Source organism: Scardinius erythrophthalmus (genome assembly GCF_964197995.2).
Source record: "Scardinius erythrophthalmus genome assembly, chromosome: 21".
NCBI classification, from domain to species: Eukaryota; Metazoa; Chordata; class Actinopteri; order Cypriniformes; family Leuciscidae; genus Scardinius; species Scardinius erythrophthalmus.
Genome location: NC_138241.1, coordinates 31487689 through 31504335, shown reverse-complemented (window position 1 = coordinate 31504335; position 16647 = coordinate 31487689). Strand labels below are relative to the sequence as shown.

Here is a 16647-nt window from a genome sequence, read left to right as displayed (position 1 = left end):
ACAGAAGTGAATTAAGTAACGGATGAACTAATCCTTCAAAACAGAGCTGTGTTTTTCTGTCATTGTATAAATACTTAAGTCGGATGTCCCATTAAAGATATTTGAGAGTACTAAGGTTTTGCTTTTTTGAAACGCCACACATAAAATGTCTTTACATGACAGGAATATGTGTACCTGCCTCTGTGACAGCTCTAGGCTCCGTAAACAGTGAAAAAGTTCACAGGGTAGCGGACTACACCTTGTAATCAGAAACATTCTCCAGCTGTCAATCAACTAGCCTTTTGGGGTTTGCTGACGTTGGATTTGCTGGCATGTCTTCGAAGAGTGGCGTTTTAGAGAGAGGGCCTGTTATGACATCCTAAATGGGGAGCCTAACTGAATTTAAGTGACTGTCCAAGATGAAAATATTAACCCTGACATATGGAAAGATAGTCAGAAAAATCTTTTATTTTTAATGGAACAGTTTATTTATTAACAGTTAAAAAAAGTTTTCATATGCATTTTTTTTGTATCGTATGTGATACATCAGGCTTTTATGACCCATATAGTATGATAGTAAGGCTAAGCGAAAATATGCAATTTGGTAAAGATTTATATGGCCGAAAAGAGTGGCACATATACAGTAAAGTGATGATTAATTAAAATCCTATTTTATCATATTTGATACAGTGCTTAAAGGGTCATTTCACCCATTTGAACATTGTTTTTTATTTAAAGTGGGTCATATATGTAGTCGAAATGTAAAATAATTTTTGAATTTGGTGCCTTCGTGAACGAGAAAAGACAAAAAATAACTTCAGAACGCATTTGTATGAAAGACAACAACTCCCACAATGCACCACATTGCACAGCTCCGCAAGCCACTCCCACTAATCCAGAAAGCGCATATCTGCCTATAAGAGAAATCACTCTTCCGTCTACAAGGCTAGCTACTACCAGAGCTTGAAATTCATTTCACATTCACACAAAATGTCTAGTTAGTTGGCGAACTCATATAGTGCATTACTCCTCGTTTGTATTTCTTTCGAAAAGGTGAATTATTGCATGGTACCTGGATGTTCAGTCAGAACATATGCGGTGCGAAACTAGGATAGTTCTCAACACAAACGTCCGTGTCCTCGTCTGATTCAGAGATTTCGTCCAGGAGAAATTGTCATCGTTGAAATTCTTTGCCGCAGACGGACTCTATCTCTGTGTTCGTAGCGGTTCGTAGCTGCATTGTGAGATCACCGGCGCCACCAGTCCGCCCTAACTCGAGCCAGTCCGGGCTCCTCGTCTGCGGCAGGCAGGTCTTCTGCCTCGGCTGCTCTTCGCTATAATGCGGCTTGTAAAGGTAGCCACAAACACCTGATTCAAGCATCAGACTTCCGAAATCCTCTTCTTCTATATCATATTGAGCACTCTCCTCCGCTATTGTCATAACTTTACATCTGTCTCCACAGCGCCTGTTAGCTTAGCTTCAAACAAGATGGAGGATATTGCTTTCAGTTTCAGAGAGTAAAGTCCCACCCACTGATCTGTAATAGGTCTGTAGCGTGAGCGCGCCCCACCCTGGGAAAGATGAGAAACTAGTGTCTGTAGTCTTAACAGAAATCCCCCCCTCTAACACTTCCTCCTACAATGACGCAAAATGACGATTTTTGCGTCATTGTAGGAGGAAGTGTAAGAGGTAAATAACAGATTTCTCCCATCTCAGGGGAAAATGAGAGAGTGTTGCACGACCATTCAATAGTATGACTGGGTTTCTAACAATGCAAAGCTTAATGCAAATGGGTGAAGTGTCCCTTTAAATTTTAACATGATTTTTCAAGTCAAGTCACCTTTATTTATAGAGTGCTTTTTATTCCTAAAAAAATATGTATGGATAATCAAGTTGCTTCAGTCTTAAATGTTCATCTTGAAATATTACAATATTAAAGCTCCAGTATGTGACTTTGGTATTTGACCACAAGAGGGCGCAGTTTCCAACAATAACAAAGGCGAAGCTTGATGACGCTATGAAGGAGGTGACGATGGGAGATGTGGTTTATAATGCGTTTTCACCATCTAGCGATGTATCTAAATAGAATTGATGAATCATGATCACGGATGAGGTAATTTATTCGTTTTTGTATTACCTGTATGTCTTATCGTATTATTTTATGTCATCATAATTAATGAACTGCAAGGGACGTGAAATGTTATATTATCCCGTTACAACATACAGCTATTTGTCAAATGATTTGTTTGGTTAATGTTGTGCAGTTTTACGTTTTTTATGGTTAATGCCGTGTTGTTTAACGTGTTCAAACCAATATCTAAAAGTAAATTTGAACGAACATTTGCAAGTAATGACTAAATATTTTTTTTAACATCATCTCCGATTGTAATTGTACTGCCATAATCTCGGTCACCACACGTGATAAAAAGCCTTACCAAAGTACAAAGAGCAATATAACTTTGTTTATAAGTGCTATTATTGACAGTTGCATGTCTTACCTGTCTCAATACACTCGCGAGAGAGTCTCTGACAAGTCCAGACGCGCAGCTCTCTCCATCTCGAAAACGCCTGCCGATATTTATCCGGGTTTTATTCCTCCGTTTGTCACACAGTCCGTGACTCCGCGTGTATCCGAATATGGACGCTTTCGTTTTGTTGGCACTTCAATACTCGCCAAAGAGTTCGTGATCCATAACAGCTATAACCATACAGTCTATGGCTATAACGCTTTAACCACCACTTCCGCATTTTACCATGCGATATTCCGGTGATGTGGGTCATATTTTTTATTTTATTCCTTTTTTTATTCTTTGTCAGATGTCTTTATTGTTTATTGTGATAAGAAAAAAACCTCAATAAAGTTGTAAAAAAAAAAAAAAAATCCGGTGTGGTGGAATATCCTATCACATGGTCCACACCGGAAAGTAGGATAGAGAGAGCGGACATTGCGTCACTGAGGCGCGACATTTCTTTTCCGGGACGGCCAGTTATTTAAAATCGGAATTTCTCTGAAATAAAAAATCTTTGGAGACTTTTGAGATATTGTAAGTACATAACTGGAGGAAATATATCACACTGTGCAAGTTATTTTTGGAAATTTTATTACAAAATCCCTACATATTGGAGCTTTAAAGTAATTCTTACGTTTCATTTATAAAAAAAAAAATCATTACAGATTTCAAATAACACTGAAGGTGGATGTTTTTACAATTTTGCTAAAAGGCCTTTTACTTGCTAAAAAAATATGAATTGTCATTCAGAGGGCAGAAGGCATGTTGTAGAGTGTGTACTAAAAGTTTTTGGTAAATTAGAGGCCTTAGAAACTCATGTATCAAATATGATGCAGTAATCTTTATAGGGTTACGGTAAACGTCTGCTTTGTGAGCTCTACACTGTAGTCTGCATTGTTTGGATCTGCATTATCTTGTTGGTCAGTCCCTAATAGCTCTGCTGAGATGTGTTAATATGTGGACGTTCAGGTTCTGCCAGTTGGAGCTGCAGCTGATGAAGTTTGACTCACAGCTTGAGCAGGGAGCAGCCAGTGTGGACTTGTCTCAGATTTTTCTGCAGCACACATGTGTGAGCCCGTCACTCTCACAAGTAAAAAAAAACGTTTGACTGCTGTGCTCTGGGACACTTCGACCTGAAATGAACTTGTATGACCCAAAATTTATAATTGCAGAGCCCTAATGTGACCCAATGGGATGATCTTGATGCTAAGCCAGATATAAAATCCTGAGTGAGAGAGTTTGATGTCTTGTCTTGCATTCTTTTTCATTGTTTGTTTACAATATTCATTATTAGTAATGCATTTCTTGTTGCTGTGATACAGCATTAGCTAAAGCGCAGCATGCTGATTAAAGTACTGGCACTTAAAATAATAAAACTAAAAAAGAACAAATCTTGATAAACTAGTCGACTTCACCAATCAATTATTCCGCTGTTGCAGAATTAGTAAACTAGATTTTTTTTTGGTAATTCCCACAATTATCATTTTTAATGGAATATTGAAGTTTGTTATAAATAATTTTTCTGTGCACATAATTATATTTTTAATACTCATGTCCCCTTGTAATCTTGTTAACTTCCCCTTCCCGTTACAGCAACATCTCTTCTCTGATTAAATGTGTGCAGCAGCATGAGGGCTGAGCAATAAAGCCTCCTTTCCAGCAACCTGTCACTCACTTGAGGTAGTAGCTGCGATTTGCAAATGATTCTATCAATTCCTTCCCGATAAACAATATCAAGTTCTGTCTTACTTTTTTTTCTCATTCGAGAATCGTTACTCAGATCGTCACAATAGGGAAGCAAAGATGATTGGAATTCCAGTTCGTGCCGGCATTAAAATAAGGGTTTGATATAAAGAACAATTCTTTTTTTTTTTTTTTTTGCCATGGTTTAGTAAAGAAAAGAAAAACAAGGGTATGTTGCTGACACATTATATATACTTTTTTGGGGGAGTCGGGTCAAGTGTTTGTTCAGCGTTTAACGCAAAGGAAATGGAAGTACCATTTGATACTCTCACTGTAAAAAAGCAGGAATAGTTCCCAACCTGAATGTGGACCATATAAGGATGTTTTAAATGAGGAAACAGAAATCTAATGCTACAGGGTGTGAATTGTAATACAGAAGTGAAACTGCAGCCACACTGAAGATGTTTGTTGAATATCTAAATATTTAAGTATTGCCGTGAGAGAGATCTGTTATCTTGTTCTGTGCATTGCTGGAATTCACATACTTTTCAACCCATTGAGTCAGTCACACGTTTTTACAGTTGAGGGAAGCTGAATGCATGCTGACCTATTACATTAGGAAATACTCTGCTAGATCTACTGTATCTAAAAGTTCAGGAGTCACTCCACCCATGCAGTCCAAAGATTATGAATCACGGTCTACCTATAGCACACACAAACCCCTTGCTTGTTTCATTGAACCTGCCTCTTGATCCACCCATTGCGCGCCTACTGCAGAGGAAACTCCCTAATGGTTAACAGAAGTCTCTGTTAACTGAAAGCATGCCGTTTGATCTGCCTGTGCATAGTCCAGGTGACTTCGGGTAAATTTGAGTCGTGTGACCCCCTGTGGAGGTCACTTATGTTTCTGGCTAGTCTCGTCACTTTGAAATGCCAGTGAATTGCATGGTCCATTAGCCACAAATCAACAGAATGAGCTAGTCCCCTAAACTTGGAGTATCTAGGGCAAGGTGTGATATTTCTTTAGCTATTTCCTGGCTTGCACTGCTGTCTAAGGTTTAATGTGAGGTTGAAATAGGTCAGCATACTGTAATAGTTTTATGCCAGGTGTAATATTCAAAGTGCATACCTACCTTATACAATGACGAAAATAATTTGACATGCAAGAAAAAAAGTGTAGCTAACTAACTACTTACAACTTAAACTAACTTTTACATCCAGGAGCAATGCAATAGTGGCCTGCCTTTTGTCTTCTGATGCCCTGTGGCTTTTCAGTTTCCATCTTTCACTGTCTCTGTCTTTATCTTTCACTGTCTGTCCTCCACTGTCTGTCTTGTCTCTCTACCGTTGTATCTGTTGAACTCAGGCAAGACAACCAACCCCATGTCACAGGTTGTAGTAATGCAAGATGGCAGCGCCCTTGCTATATTTTTTCTCTTTTAAGTTGTTACATTTATCAGGTTTATTATATACTTTTTGATTGCAGTGAAAATCCATTTGCTAAATAATGTTAACTTGACTGACTGCTTCATTTTCACTTTAGGGAACTGTTCAGCGTTAGGCTATATAATGTTATTATTGCACAATGCACATAAACTGCCTCACTAAAGTACACAAAATTTCAGACATCACTGAAATTATCATAACTTACAGTTCAGTTCTTGAGTCAGATGTTTGATTCTGTTGTGTTAAAGGATTCAGTGAGTTTATTCCCTGAAGGATTTGTTAGACTTATTCAAACTGGCAACTCGAGTTGTTTTGAATGATTCATTAAAAGATTTGACTTATGAGTCATTTGTTTGTGAATTGGGCTACAGCGGTTGTGCTTTGTTTTGCCTGCAGTCCACAAAGACAACCCAATATAACAACATGCTTTCTTGCCGTTATTTTAAAGGAACAGTTCATCACATTCAAGTGGTGCAAAAAAACTCTGCCGTGGACTGTAGAATCCTAAAAATGTAGATGCATGTTAAACGTCAAGACATTTAAATAACGATAGACACTTTGCATTTTATTGTGACCTTCGATAACACAGTTCTACGGTTCGATAACAAACATTTCCATATCCGACTTTGATAAGCTTATTGTGTAGTGTGTCTGTGGCTTCTCATTGGTCAGTCCCACTATAGAGTTCACTTGTTCTGCAGAATACAGTTAGACCGTCTCTAATAAATGAACGGCTATGTTGGAGGTTGTGAAGTAAGTGTCTCTCCTCGCTCAGATTTCCTGTTGCAGTCTCATGACGGAGGCTCTGCTGGTCTATAGATAGAGCTGGAGACACTGGGCTCAGCTGAGCTGCTCTGGTGAGCTGTCAGACAGCTCAACAGGTGCTGAGCAGAAGAATCACACACACACACACACACACACACCGAGCCCACCCTCTCTAACCTCACCATATGTTTAAAGATTTGCCGTAAGCTTTGTTTAAATGTTTGCTGTCAGGCTGCATACTTTGCAAAGTCACTGTCCTTTTCTGTCAAGGCATAATTGCATTGGAATGTGATGCAATTAATTATTGTGTAGGGTATTGGGAAATGTAAGCAGGTCATATTGCATGTGTGTGTCACATGAGGAATGTGATAGTCAGAAATCACCCAGCATGTGTTTACCTGGAGTGAGTGTATGTGTTGATCTTAAATTAGACACTGTTGCTGAATCATGTTTGTTGTTTTTTCTCCTAGTTAAAGTTGGTGTAATTGAGTTCAGCCGTACTTCTGATAGACGTGAATTATAGACAGCAACCCCCATTGCTTCAGCCACACCCCCTCACTTACCAAACCTCACCCTCCAAAGACATGTCAACAGCAAACATGAACACTTAAGAAAAGCTGAAAAGAGAGGGCTTTTTTTGCAGAGCCTAGTGCTGTCACAGAGACAGGTGTGGTTTCCCAGGACTCCCATTTGAGTGATTTGTGTCAGGACTCTTAGATGCCTTCCAGTGTTTAGTAATGGGGGGGGGGGGGTAATAATTATTATAATAATAATAAGTAATAATACAAACACTAATACAAATAAATTATCATCAAAACTTTATTTTTTAAGGAATAATCAAAACATTTCTTCCATGTTTTAATTTTAACAGTAAAGCACATTGTACAGCACGTTGTTTGACAAAGTTTAAAAATTAAAATAAATTTAATTAATGTTTTATATCTTCATTTGATTACCAGAATAAACAACACTGAATTTGTGTTGAAATAAAAACATTTCATAGAATCTTTTTTTTTTAAATGTCGTGCAAGTTTCATGATTTCAATTCATTTAGACATGCTTTTTAATGTTATGGTGTAAAACAGGTCTGGCAGAGAGCTTTATTACTCAGCTTCTGAAGGCTATGACAACACCACGTATCCGTAACGCCCGCTCCACGACACTAGTAGTTTCGGGGGTGTCCCCCCCCTCCCCCCCACACACACACACAGACCCCCAAAAAAATCCTAGGGGAAACACTGCCTTCCTTCAAGCTATTAAAACAGTCCAGTGAAGGATAACATACCCACCCAGCCATGGTTTCTCTCTTCTTATATCATGTCTACCAATGTATTATGAAGCAGTTGCTTCCCCAACTGTGGTTGCATGGAAAATATGACTGTTCCCCCTCTTTTTTTATTTTTCTGATGGGTGTTTTGCTGCATTTATTTATAGGACTATAGAGTGACAGGAAAGTTGAGGGAGAAAGATAGCCAGTAGGATGGAGACATGACTCTGGTTTGAATATAGGTCCCGTGAGCCAGCTGCTCATATATATATCATCAGCATGTGCTCTATCCACAGCTCTGATGGCTGTTCTTGTTATGATTGCTGACTTTTGAACCATCAGCCTTAAATGCCACCAACAGTTGAAAATGCAGTGAAAAAGCTGTATACATTTATATCTAAACTTGGTGGGAATATGTATCTTTAACTACACTGTAGCATTTTAACATTGCTTTTGAAATGTACACATAGCACAATAATAATTGTTGGCTCATTTTGCATTTTAAGTGAGTGAGTGAGCAATGAGACTCAGATTCTGTATGGCAGAGAATAATAAGACTGAAATCCAAAATTTCAGATCTTGCATACCATTAAGTGTCCAGACAGAGTGTTTCCTGTTCAGACTGTTTAGTGTTACAGCTGTTTAGATGAATTCTGTTTTCTCTCTTGTGCAGGCGGAGGCTAGACTTGCTGCGAAGAGAGCTGCTCGCGCAGAGGCCCGGGACATCCGAATGAGAGAACTGGAGCGACAGCAGAAAGAGGTGAGTTTTACAGAGAACATATAAGGTGACAAAAGGCACTTGAACTTGCTCCCTATAGAATGACATAATGGGCTTTCGCACCGGAGGAACCTTTTAATAGTTCCTACTAGGGCTGTCACTTTTGTGAAAAAATCCTGTTCGATTTTTTGAGACATTAGTGTTCATTGAATCGATTGTAAAATCGATTTTCCATGTCTAAAGACGTTTCCATTTTAAACGCCAAATATGGGCAAATCCACGAACAACTAACAGGCATTAGGACGAACGTAAAGACGGCGCTTGAGACGCGCACAAGTCAGCAAATATTCCTGATGATTTATTGGTACGAAGTTTCGTGCACAATGACAAACAGGAGTGCAACATTCTCGAAAAACAATAAGCAGAATGGACTACCATAACATAAATGAAAAACTTTACCTCAGTCTTCAACATGGCTGTGTTTACGGTTAGAAATGTCAAACTAATTTCGCCTACATAGGCGATTGAAGACCGTAGCCCGAAACTGTATCTGTATGCATGAGACTGTCTGCATACCGGCAGAATTCACAGTTTTGTAGTAAAAAGAGAAACATTATGCAGAAGTATAATTTGCTGTTATGCGTGTTTGTCAGAGCCTGCCGTTGCTGTGTGATGCGCGTTCGCTGCGGGCGTATCGTGACGAGCTGGACGCGCTCCGAGAGAAGACCGTTAAAATCGATTCCTTATTTTGGTTTTCGAAACTTGCGTTGGTTGGTCAGATCGATTGTGCAATCGATTTTCGAACGTAAAGTGACAGCCCTAGTTCCTACAACTATTGGCGGAAGTTTGAACTAGGAATAGGTATTTTAGTTCTTGGAACTCCTTTTGGAGGAACTAATTAGCTCCTACTTCAGAGTAGGGTCTAAACCAGGGGCCGGTTTCACAAAGCTATTTTAGACCGGTCTATAGTGTTAGACAAGTCTAAAATTTGCTCATAGACAGTCTAATGCAAGTTAGACTGTTTCACAAAAATAAAGACCGACTTAATTTAGACCAAAAAAATTAGACACCTTACCCCCAGGCTAACTTAGGTCTAAGACTCTATGTTACCTTGGCAACCAGCAGTAACAATCAGTTACATTACAAACTGCCAAAAGAAAAGGGAAAATGGCTCATAATTTAAACGTTTCTTCTTGTTACTAACGTTACATTCCCAAGTAAAATGTCCTTGTAACTGTTAGGGCCGTTACATAGTCAACGCGAGCAATGATCGACGCGCTCCCTTTCATACGCAAGCGTCACGGGCGATGTGTGAAATGCAATACACCGTGACTGTTCAACCGTCTATTTCGCTTCAAATGCTCGCTTTATACGCGCGTCCTATTCGCCTTGGACGCGCGAATGGATTCAAAATGTTCAAGCGTCGAACTAGATGCGATAGACGCTCTATTCGCGTTTGGTGTGAACGCTGCATAATAACAGGCTGCGATGTCAAGATTGCAATGCTGTAATGTGTGTGTGTATGTCAGAGAGAGAGATGGCACGGGCGCGATCGAACAGTGGAAACATAAAAACATACTCCTCCAACAAACACATATTTTCCGCTGGGGTAAACTGCACCGAGCGGTTGAGTGCGCTTACTCGATCCGCCATGTTTTTTGTTTTGAAAAGTGTCTTATTTTACCCAGAATGCATTGCAGTGTAGTCCTACTTAAGATAGTCATAGTCTTAAGTGCTTTGTGCAACGGTCTGATTTAGATGTCTATCTGAAGTCTAACTATCTACTATATCTAAGCCATAGTCAAAGTCTATCTTTGTGAAACCGGCCCCAGGACTATAGGAACTACCAGTGACATTAGTTACACTGATTGGCCAAACACACGCGAAAAACCCACACCCGCTATTTTTAAAAAAGCTGTATAAACACACATATTATAGCCTATATATTTACTCCAGAAACTTAACTCTACGAACATGGAAAACAGTGATAGATGGGCCTCTTAACCTTTACGCTGAGGAGAAGATCCAACGTGACTTTGAGGGGACCAAGCAAAACATGATTATGTATTTCTGCTCAGCTAGCAACATTGGATATCAACCACTGGGCATACGCTAATACCTTTTCATATACTGTCTACTTTCTTTGTATAACAGTTATATCTAATAACGTATTAGACAGGACTGTTAAACAGATCGTAAACTAATGAACACAGAGAATGCAAGCACTGTGAGCTCAGGCTCTGGCGTTCTCATCGCCGTCAAAAGAAGTCACAACAACAAGCGCAGCTTACGTCACTTCAGAGTTCCTACTGCCGGTGCGAATGCAACCAGGGAACCACTCGTTCTCGGGGAACCACCCTGGTGGCTAATTCCTAGAACTAAGTTCCTAGAACTGCCTGTTGCGAAAGCCCCTGTAATGCACAGTTTCTCAAGGGATTTATAACGCTTTCTTGTGCCTTTGCCCAATTCCAGAACCATGCCTATGTGTTTACTATACTTATTTAATTTAGGTCTGTTGACCTGCAGATCTGTCCTTCACTGATCCTCTGTTCTAAAACCCAGTGAACTGCATGTATAGGCAGCATTCTAAGGCATCATAAGCACACTTTCAATGTGCAGCTAATTGATGTACCTTTGCATATATCCTTCATGGAGAAGGAAAACGCATAATGCATTGCGACGGGCCATTACCTTAGAAAAATGATACTGCAAAACTCTATTGAAATATTGAACCGAGTCTCTCGTAGGATGAGCACTATTAGTATGATGGGTGGGGTTGCTGACTATTTAGCTTTTTTCCAAATCGATCACTTATGAGTTTCCATTTCAGTTCGGATGCTGACTATGTAAACTATAAACGGCAAGGCAGTTCACTAGGTTTTGGAACAGTCTCTGTATTTTGTTCAGAATATGCCTGATCGTCTATAGACTGTCACCTCTCTTTCGATGCCTCGAAGCCAAAGCTGAAAGATAGTTTTAAGAGATCTTCTTGAGCAGATTTTTGAGTAATTTGCTCGTGTGGTTTTAAGCGTTTTTGTTCAGAAGAATAAGTATGACTGTGTTTACAAATAGTTCCAGATTCAAAAACCAGATTTAGCTTGCTGACTAAGCTCATAAGTGGAAACAGGCCTTTAACAATACAGTGTGTTTTTAATGGTTGCAGACACATGTGAATGATTCAGTTATAGATGTCAGCTGTATCTGTCACGGTTTTCTGTACTTGTGAGTTCCTACACTCACAGACCTGGTTGGAGGAATATGTTTACAAAGTGCTTACTTTCAGTATGTCTGTTATCTTATTGGGTTTATTCGTCAGAGTCTTTGTTTGTAAAATGTTTTTCACTGTCAAGAATTCACAAGTACCAAACAATCCACTGTCATATTGAAGTGCAATAGAAGTCTTTGTGTTTGTCTCGTGGCTGTCTCTCTCTCACAGCTGTCTTACCATCAGCACTCCTCCTCTAGCAGGAAATGGGGGCAAATCCACCAATGGATGGTATGAGAAAGATTAGGCCAGTTTGAACATGCATGTACTTTTTCCTTTAACTAATAAAGAACATCAGATGGGAGTGTGTTATCTGTATTCTCAGACACTCAGTTGATTGAATTTGGCTTACATGCATGTTTTGTTAATATTACTTGTGCTCTTTTGAATTTATAAAAGAGTCCTAGTGGTCCTGTTGTTGTCTAAAAATAGTATTCTGTTAGGATGGCATTGGAATCACTTTTCACAGGAATTTTTTTTTGAGTGTGTGTGCATGTGAGTGCATTACAGTAAAAATGGATCTCAGTGTTCTAATTTGTCTGTATAATAATTATTACCTAGAGGCTACATTTACTTTATGGTCTGGGTGATACATTCCTGATGCATTTGTGAATATCACAGTGATTTTAATACATTGATACATTTTATTTGGAAATGATTAGCAGCTATGATCTTTAATGAAGGTTTTCAAAACCCTGCACTGTCATCTATTAAATTGTTTATTTTATAATGATTTTTATATTGGTGCATATCAATGAACAATATTTTTTTATTTAAAAATATTACTTTTTATCAAAATAAATTAATCTTATTTATTCAGTAAATAACATTGTGGAAAATATGCATTAATTTCTTTTGAGATAGATATTTTTAGCTACATTGCCCGTTTTGTCATATTACTGCTAGTAAGCTTTTATGCTTTCCCTGAAATTTGAACCGGCCTTACAGACCCTAACATCAGCATGTTAAGTGTGTTTAGAGTTTGTTTGGGACTGCTGGCGAAGGCTAACACTAACAGCCTAAAACGTGCAACGTTCTTTTGTTTAAATGCTATCTCCTTCACTCTCTTCATATCAGGCTGATGCAGAAAAGGCCCGTCATGGTCATCATTCCAGTAGCCACAGCCGACGGGTCTGTATCTCCTGATGTTGCTGTCTGTCTCCTGCTCTTTCTCTTTTCATTTTGTTCCTTTTTTTGGTCTTATTCCTTTGTTCTTCCAATCTCTCATCAACAGGGATTAAATGATGACACAGCGTCGGTTCGGAGTGTGGGAAGTTATAGGGTGTGTGATTCTGGACTTTATGAAAGTACATTTAGAACTAATTTTTCTTATGAAGATAATTGCTCATTTTCATGACCTGTGTAGAGTAATATGTACCCACAAGCCAGTGTGAAATAGGTCATATTGGAGACATTTGAACACTAATAATAATAATTGTTTCAATTGAAATATTGGCACCTGCCATACAAATAGAAATCTGCCGAAGTATTCAGCATTTTTTTAAATTGATCCCGTAATCACAAACAATTGGAGAGTAGTTTTAAAAGCTCATTTAGAGACAACATGTTACAATCGTGCCATGGAAATTGCAAATTAATGTTTGCCTATTGGATTTCTCTCTACTTTCAAAGTCAAATTCGTCATCTTTACGAGACTTGAGCAGTTCTCATCACTCCAGTCGGGTTAGTTCTTCCAGGAGAAGAGACTTGGTGGTACGTCACTGTGTGTGCTTCGTTCCAGGCATTGTATTGTGTGTATTTTGGCAACATGGTTTTCTCTTGTGTGTGTGTGTGTGATGTGTCATGACTCTAAATTAGACTACTGCATACTAACTTTGTTTGCGCTCTTAGATAGACAAGCTTTTTGTGGCCAAGATTGTCACTGTAACAAATAATTTGGCTTTTATTTTATTAAAATTATATAACTCTAAAAAGTGCTGCCACCAACTGAAGATTTCCCTAGTTGGCAGGACATGGATATAAATCATAAAGAAACAAATAAATGCATATATAGTAAACTGAAATGCTTAAAAGAGAACATAATTAGGCAGATTCACAAGCATCGCCATGAAAACTCAAGAGGTCAATGTCACTACGTGGGCTTTGCCAATTACTGTGGAGTTTTCTTCTTCTTCTGACTAACCAACTAATTAAAATTTAGTGGACCAAGCCTCTTTTCGTCTACTAACGTTTAGTCAATTATTTAGGGGGCAGCCTTAATTCTAAAGCTGATTATTAATAAAGATATACAGGGTTTCCATGGTCATGGAAAATCTAGAAATAAGCAAATTTTGATATTCATACATGGAAAAGGAGGTGAAAAGACAGCTAAAGAATAATGTAATGAGAGCCTCATTTGATTTGCATGCAGGTTGCTTCAAGATTGATAAGTGTGGACATTACGGGCAGATTTTGTGCTGTTGATGACTAGCACAGTTGAGTGGTTTTCTATAAATGAAGTATACCACCACTGACTCATTGTGTTGTGGCACTAACACAAAAAGGTCTGACATAACGCTCCCTTATTAGCACACATGGCATGTCTGCGGCATGGATTAATTCATGTTATATGTATATCCACGATAGATTGTGATTGTATTGACTGCTGTTTTCTCTGCAGTCTGGTGTCTCCAGTAGTTCCACTTTGAAGAGCTCCCTTTCCACTGTATGTATCTATGCCAGTTTATGTCTTTTCTCCATTGAGTGTCAGTTGTTCAACATTTAAGTGTTTTATAGTTCTCCTGTTTGACTAATACAAGGGGAGACTCCAAGATCTGGGATCTTCGTTCATTCCAGCATTCTCCTATGAGATCATAACTGTATATCTATGACTAGATATTTTAGGGTTGCATGATTAATCAAAATGAAACTTAAATCGTGATTAGGTTTAGTCTTAGTGACTTAGTGCAATTATCAAATGGCAAAGGCTGTGATTTAATTAAATAAATATATGTTTCGGAGTGAAGCTGTTATGATCTGTTTTCAGTGTTTCAGAGCGGCTCTGTTTGCAGTAAATATGCTCCTCCACAGTCCACACAAACTCATCTCTGCACCTGCTCTGAGTTTGGGTCACTTTTAACGTACATTTGGGAACGCAATGTGCCAACCACTTCCTAAACTTGTTATGAGAATCGCTTATAAAACAACTGTTGTCAACAAAAGAAAAGCTTTTAGAGCTCCCTGCGATTTTCTGGCAAAATTAAAGCTTTATGGATTAATGTGAAAAAAAAAAAAAAAAAAAAATAGACAGCCATGAATATTACAATATTAAATTTTTTCACTTAGCAGATGGTTTTATCCAAAGACACTTACAAATGCGTTTCAACAATCTTAAAGAGGCAATAACACAAGAAGTGCTACCAATACAAAGTCTTAAACATGAGAAATAGTGAAAACACAGAAGAATTTTTATTTATTTTTACTGTAGAATAAAATTATTATTATATTATTTTTCTTGAATTCTCATTTTTTTATTTTACAGTGAAAAATAGATATATTTCTTATTGTTAAATTATTTTTATTAAATCATAATAAAAAATAAATATATTTTTTATAACCATTTTGTTTGGCCAAATTGCACAGCCTTGCAAACAAGCACCGCAAACCTAGAGCTTTTTTTTTAAATCACATTTTTAAATCAGAATCATAATTTTTATCAGAAAAGTTAGTCTTTTGTGCAGCCCTACTAGGTTCTGTTGCTTCTAAAATTAATCCTGTTAATAAGAATTCTACACATTTGTGCTCTTTCCTTCCAGAGCTCTGTATATAATGATCTTCACAAAAAACATGTTGGCAGTAGCTCCAAAAAGGACCTTCTGGTTAGTGCTGTTCAACATCCTGAACTCAAGTGCTGCTTCATTCTTCATGCATCATCTTTAACATGTTCTTCCTGATTAAGAGCACGATATATTTGAGAATAATGACTACTATGCCAGATATCTGTGTTCATTCTCCATTGCTTTACATCACTTCCTTAGACTGGATTGTATCATGACCAAAGAAACTACACCAGCTTAAAGAACTCCAAACCTCCTCCCTCTACCGCCTCTACCTATACGCCACGGGTTTGTCCGCTTCCTTTCTGCATGTTTATTACTCGCACTGCAAATCTTTTGTAGGAAACATCTTTGAGTCCTCCTGGAAAGTCTCTACTTGCAAATTACGATATGATATAATCTATCTAGTTCATTTCTCTTGTCTAGTCAATGTCTTTATTCCAGTATTGGTTGTTCCTTCAGTTTTAGAAGCTAGTCTGGCATCATCTGTTTGATTCAGTGGTTTAGGAGAGATATCTGACAGCTGTCGATTGTTTGACCTTCACAGGCTCCGTCCAGCAGCAGTTCTGCAGGTCTGACGCGCAGCTGTAGTGTGGTCAGTCTGATTTTCAGCACATCTGCCATGTGATCGGATGTGATACAAGCCCACTGATCACATGCAAGCAACTGTGATGTTTTATAAGCCTCTTTGTCATCTGTTCATTTAAAAATTGTGAGATCTGTTTTGACAGGCCTCCATATGTGACGATGGTCTGTATAGTTCATATGGTTCAAGAGCTGTAAGTGATGCCATAGTCTATAAAATAACAATCATGTGATATATCCCTGGAGCGGCGTTAGCTCAGTGGTCAGTGTTTTTCCCCGCAGCCCTCTGAATGCAGCTGGTATTCTTCTGGTGCCAGCTCTACCCGTAGTAGCCCTGTGGTGAGCGTCACGTGTCTTGAGCTGCAGCATGTCGCACAGCAGCTGATCATGCATTTGTTGATTCTGAAACGCCAGTGTGTGTTTTACTGTATTATACTCCTTTTGAAAGTAGATGTTCTTTCTAGTCTAACTCCAGGTTTTGAACTTTGTGTGTGTAACTCATCCTGCATTTTTATGTTCTACGAACAATTAATGATACCTGGCATGTTAAGGAAAGGTGTGTTAAGTAATTGAACTTAAGGTTTATAAAATAAAAATAAAAACCTTCACAGACCTCCACGGACTGAGCTATACACTACTTACTGTTCAATAG

General features: G+C 38.4%; 1 protein-coding gene across 12 annotated transcripts in view; it reads left to right on the top strand.

Moving 5' to 3' along the window:
• Positions 1-16647, top strand: part of lrrfip2 (leucine rich repeat (in FLII) interacting protein 2) — a 32591-nt gene that overhangs the window by 2360 nt on the left and 13584 nt on the right. For 5 of the 12 annotated variants that reach the window (XM_081351064.1, XM_081351069.1, XM_081351065.1 and 2 more), the window contains 11 exons: positions 8325-8411; positions 11806-11865; positions 12712-12765; positions 12869-12916; positions 13267-13347; positions 14255-14299; positions 15390-15452; positions 15612-15698; positions 15958-16005; positions 16142-16189; positions 16278-16334. In XM_081351064.1, the coding sequence (XP_081207190.1) occupies positions 8325-8411; positions 11806-11865; positions 12712-12765; positions 12869-12916; positions 13267-13347; positions 14255-14299; positions 15390-15452; positions 15612-15698; positions 15958-16005; positions 16142-16189; positions 16278-16334 (678 nt within the window). The remainder of the gene's footprint in view (positions 1-8324; positions 8412-11805; positions 11866-12711; positions 12766-12868; positions 12917-13266; positions 13348-14254; positions 14300-15389; positions 15453-15611; positions 15699-15957; positions 16006-16141; positions 16190-16277; positions 16335-16647) is intronic. The other 7 variants (XM_081351071.1, XM_081351061.1, XM_081351062.1 and 4 more) reach the window with 3 other exon arrangements.